At 40.2% G+C, this 5,380-nt stretch overlaps 1 protein-coding gene across 1 annotated transcript in view; it reads right to left on the minus strand.

Moving 5' to 3' along the window:
• ift172 (intraflagellar transport 172) overlaps positions 1 to 5,267 on the minus strand; it is a gene marked incomplete in the record, with an annotated part of 65,169 nt that extends 59,902 nt beyond the window's left edge. Inside the window, 7 exon segments of the mRNA XM_014025942.1 lie at positions 117 to 204; positions 280 to 359; positions 558 to 623; positions 4,267 to 4,306; positions 4,391 to 4,503; positions 4,808 to 4,951; positions 5,111 to 5,267. Of these exon segments, the coding sequence (XP_013881396.1) occupies positions 117 to 204; positions 280 to 359; positions 558 to 623; positions 4,267 to 4,306; positions 4,391 to 4,503; positions 4,808 to 4,951; positions 5,111 to 5,149 (570 nt within the window).
• Positions 5,268 to 5,380: the final 113 nt, after the last annotated feature.

Consider the following 5,380-nt stretch of genomic DNA (forward strand, 5'->3'; position numbering starts at 1 on the left):
GTTTATGTTTCTGCTCCTCCATGATGTCACAGACACTACCAGTGGACGGGATGGGCGGGGCTCAGTCTAGTGTTCTTATTCAAGTCTATGGCGTGGACTCATGTGGCCGTCTGTACCTGAGATTCCCCCGAGCCTTCATCGTCAAAGAAGAAACGCACAACGGTCCCATCAGCGTGGCCGGACAGGATGCCTTTCCCAGAAACACTGATAGAGTTCAGATACCATCAGTACAACACAYCAGTTGGACCAATAACAAATGTTAGAATTAAAGGTATTTACTTGCACGTCAACGAGACAACGCAGGACTCCGTGGCATAGATGGTGGAGGATTTATTTGTCTGGGTGTTGGCGAGGCGAACCTGTTCAAAGAGGAAGCAGGTTAGCCGTGGCAGCCATCTTGAATTTTGACTCCAGCTATGAATCAGCTGTAGACGTTCATCCAATGATTACTTTCTGAGAGGTTAAATCAAACACTTGACATTTTTGCTAACCGACAGGCAAACAGATGCATGCCTTTCAAGATAGCAGGCATTGATGGTGGACTGTTAGCGACGTACCTTTCCATCAACCAAGCCGTAAACGACAGCGTTTTCTGCGAGCCACAAGAGGCGAGTCACTGCACTCTGCAACACAGTTATCACAGTAACACAATCAAACTGAAGCTTTTACAGAGATAGAAAAATAACACTGATCTGCCTGACCTTTGACCTTCCACTTAAGAAAAAAAAACAAAGTTGTAAAGTAATTAAGTACAAATACTTTGTTACCGTAAAAAGTTTGGTTATCTATAGTTTATTTTTTACTGACTTTTTATTTCTACTCCTTATATTTTTAAAAAAGGCCTATAACTTTTACTTGTTTTCATTCCGGCTTGTTTTTTAATCGAACGAAAGAATGAACGAATGAACGGAACGATCGATTGAACGAACGAACKAACGGAAAGATCGAACGAACGATCGAACGAACAAATGAACAAACAATTGAACGAACGGAAAGTTCGATCGAATGAACGAACGATCGAATGAATGGAATGATCGAACGAACGAACCATCGATCGAACGAACGAAACGATCGAACGAATGGAGCGATCGATCGAAAGAACGGAACGGTCGAACAAACAAACGAACAATCGAACAAACGGAACGATCGATCGAACGAACGGAACGATCGAACGAACGAAACGATCGAACGAATGGAGCGATCGATCGAAAGAACGGAACGGTCGAACAAACAAACGAACAAACGGAACGATCGATCGAACGAACCATCGATCGAACGAACGAAACGATCGAACGAATGGAGCGATCGATCAAAAGAACGGAACGGTCGAACAAACAAACGAACAATCGAACAAACGGAACGATCGATCGAACGAACGGAACGATCGAACGAATGGAATGAATGAATGAACGAACGAACGATTGATCTACTGATCGAAAGAACGATCGATCGTTCCGTTTGTTGGATCAATCGTTTGTTTGAAAGTTCGTTCGATCGTTACGTTCGTTCATTCGGTCGATCGTTCCGTTCGTTTGTTCGATCGTTCGTTCGATCGATCATTCCGTTCGATCGTTCTGTTTGTCGTTACGTTCGTTCGATCGTTCCGTTTGTTCGATCATTCCGCTCGTTCATTCAATCGTTTGTTCAATCGTTCCGTTCATTCCATCTATTGTTCGTTCGATCGTTCCGTTCATTCCATCGCTTGTTCCGTTTGTTTGATCGTTCGATCGATCGTTCCGTTCGTTCGATCATTCGTTCGATCATTCCGTTCATTCCATCGATCGTTCCTTCGATCGTTCCATTCGTTCCATCGATCGTTCGTTCAATCGTTCTGTTCATTCCATCGATCGTATCCTGGATAGAGTAAATTTAGCTGTGTTTGGATGAGAAGTATAAATATATACTGCTCTGACACTCTATTGGTTTGTACCATCCATCACACCTGTATGAACCAATCATGTCATACTCCAGCAGAATATGTCAGATGGACGTTGTCTAGTATTGAAGATATATAAATGCAGCTGAAACAAAAAGCCTAGTGGATCCCAAATTTTTCAACATAAATACTATAATACAACATTAGTCATCATAGTCTTTAGAAAACAATTTTTTGGTAAAGTCACCTCCCGATAAATGTCCTTTTTATCATTCTAACAGCTCACTTTTACTAAATACTTTTACTTTAAATACTTAAGTTCATTTTACCAAAGTAATTTTACGGTAAGATACTTGTAATTTTACTCAAGTATCACTTTGAAGCAGGGGCTGTTCTAGGGGCGGGGCCACAGGGGCATTGGCCCCATCTGAAATCTGATTGGCCCCCTGAAGTGCCTTGCCCGTAAGTGATGATGGTGGATGCAGTTCCATGTTCAAACACTAGTTGCGCTAATGAGTCGAACAGTAAAGTCCAGAATGAATCAAGTTTACAGAATTATTCTCTTCTTAAGAAAATTTGAACAATCCTGCAAAAAGTCTTTCARCTGACAAATGATGGTTGGATTTTTTCACACGTTATGTGTTTGAGAATATTTTATCTATGTACAGTAAAATGTATGAAAAACTGGGAATTGACTGAGAATTTACTGTGCAAGATTTTTTGGTACCACGTTACAATAAGACTCCCCTTATAGAAGGCTTTTAAAGAGTTTATAGACAGGTTACTAATTCATCTGTAAACACTTTATTAATCATTAATAAATGTATATTATGCAACAATTAAGCACTGTAAAAAATGAAATTTTGGATTTACTTAACCATGTTATGTTACCTGGTTCCACTTAACTGAGTTGAGTAAATTCAAAGCAATATACCAGTTTTTTAGCCAAAGAACATGAGTATGTTGCTTTGAATTTACTCAACTCAGTTAAGGGGAACCAGGTAACATAACATGGTTAAGTAAATCCAACATTTCATTTTTAGAGTGAGGACAATAAAGACAAAACAGTCCAGTTTCTTACCAAATGAGACAAATCTGTTCACGTACATATTACATCTAATTAAACATTTCAGACGAGGTTTCTTCATTGTAAGCACAATAAGATTAAGAAACACATATTTTAACATATTACATAACATATTATTATATAACTGGTCGCAGTCCTCCTATCAAGACTCCATGCAACCTTCAGGTGAAAATGAAGACCCCAAACACAGACCCAAACCAGTGGTTATTCCGTATGTTGCGGGTGTTTCGGAGAAACTGAGACGTTTATTTTCTAAACATGATGTCCCAGTRGCTTTCAAACCCCAAAACACATTATGGCAAAGGCTGGTTCACCCCAAAGATCCGGTGCCCCGGCACAAACAGAGCAATGTTGTATATGCTGTTAAGTGCCAGGAGGACTGCGACCAGTTATACATCAGGGAAACAAAGCAGCCACTGTTCAAAAGAATGTCCCAACACAGACGAGCTACATCTAATGGCCAGAACTCTGCAGTTTTCACTCATTTACAGGCCAGCGGTCACTCTTTCAGAGATGAGGATGTTCTCATTCTTGATAGRGAGGAACGTTGGTTTGAGAGAGGAGTAAAAGTAGACATTTTTGTGAAGAAAGACCGTCCATCATTAAACAGAGGTGGAGGCCTCCGTTTTCAGCTGTCCCCCTCCTACAGCACTGCAATTGCCAGTATCACTCCACCCCCTGTTAACAATAGGTGTTAATTAGGTGTCAACGATAGCCATGTGATGTGAGTATCAGTCACATGGAGGCAGGGCTTAAAAGCCTGAATTTTGYCTGAAACTCTCAGACTGAAGAAGTCTCTTGGAGGAGAGACGAAACGTTTCATTAGAGAAGAACCCGTCCAGAAGACCTACACAATTTTTTTCTTTTTGTTTACAGTTTAATTAATAACCTATCTATAAACTCTTTAAAAGCCATCTATAAGGGGAGCCTTATTGTAAAGTGGTACACTATTTTAAAAAAACACATTACAAGTGTTTAAACGCATGGCTGGTTAAATGTATACACCTTAYCAAAACTGGGGATTTGTGTGAAGGGATGCAGAACAAAGACTGGCCCCTCTGTGAATGTTGTGACCCCTTGGTGGCCCCTTGCTCAAATAAATCCTAGATCCGCCACTGCTTTGAGGTACTTTATGCAACACTGCAAACCAGGCTGTGTCACAACTTTTCTCGTCTCTTCTCACTTGATTAACACAAGTAATAATCAGGCTGATACACTTTTTTCATATTTTGAACATAGTTAAGATCATTAAAAATGTAAAAAAAAATTAAAATAAATAAAAACTCAGCTCCTCTTTACTCACCGTCTGAACAAATTTGTTGCAAATGGCCTTTTTGTCACCCCTACAAAACAAAACATATCATGGAAAAACATATTCAAAATGAATTTTAAATCATTTAAATCATTAAAAAAGGAGGGGGAAATACCAATCCTCCCCGATTCTGTAGATATAGATGATGTTGTCCGACTGGCCGATGGCGATCTTGGTGGAGTCTGGTGAGAAGACCATGTCGTTTACCACGTAGCTCTGTTTTCCATACTGAAAAACAAATAAAATAAAACACACAACTTATGAAACATTTGTATATTTCACCAGTTTGTWCGAATYACATTATGTAYACAAAGAAAAGAAGCTYCCTGTTGATTTTTTCARTTCCATCTTCATGGTAGACGTCTTTAAAATGTTCATAAGTTGGCATCAGTTGTGTAGTGTGACAGGGCCTTGTTACACCACATTTATTTTTGTTGTGCATGTGAATTATTAACAGGAGGTTTTTATTTCAGGTTATGTGAGATGTTTTTGTTGTAAGRAAATTGGACTTTTTCCCCTGCATGTCTGTCACCTTAGGGTCCAGAGGTTTGGTGGAGAACTTGTCCCTTCTTTCTCCCTGCTCATCGTAGAGCAGAACCACTCTGTCCACAGTGCAAACAGCAAACTTTGTGTTGTTCGGGGACCAGGCCATGCACGTTACTTTGGYAGCACCCTCCTGTGGAGAAAAATAGAACCAGTAAAACAGTCAACTTAAAAAAAAAATAAAAACATTTCTTGACTGTTTCCGACCACATTAGCCATTAGCTCCGATGGCGAGAGTCACTTTAAYTGGCTCTTTTAGCATCAGGCTAAAGCTCAGAGCGGCCAGACTTACCTGGGGTGTCAAGAGTGTCTTAAGATGCTTCAGTTGCATTTTCCGAAGCCGCACGGAAGCCCACAGAAAAATAGTAAATAATAATGAAACGTTTAAAGCAGGGTAATATCTCCGACCAGCTCCGAGCTACCAGCTAGCAAGGAGGACATCTTTGTAGTAAACATATCAGCGATTTCCTTAGTTACCGAGGTGGGCGGGAGCTCGTGGTGCATTTAAAAACATAGGAAATTTCAACTTTCCCCGATGCAACATAATGAAAGGTGCGAATGA

Source organism: Austrofundulus limnaeus, unplaced genomic scaffold (assembly GCF_001266775.1).
Source record: "Austrofundulus limnaeus strain Quisiro unplaced genomic scaffold, Austrofundulus_limnaeus-1.0 Scaffold511, whole genome shotgun sequence".
Taxonomy (NCBI): Eukaryota; Metazoa; Chordata; class Actinopteri; order Cyprinodontiformes; family Rivulidae; genus Austrofundulus; species Austrofundulus limnaeus.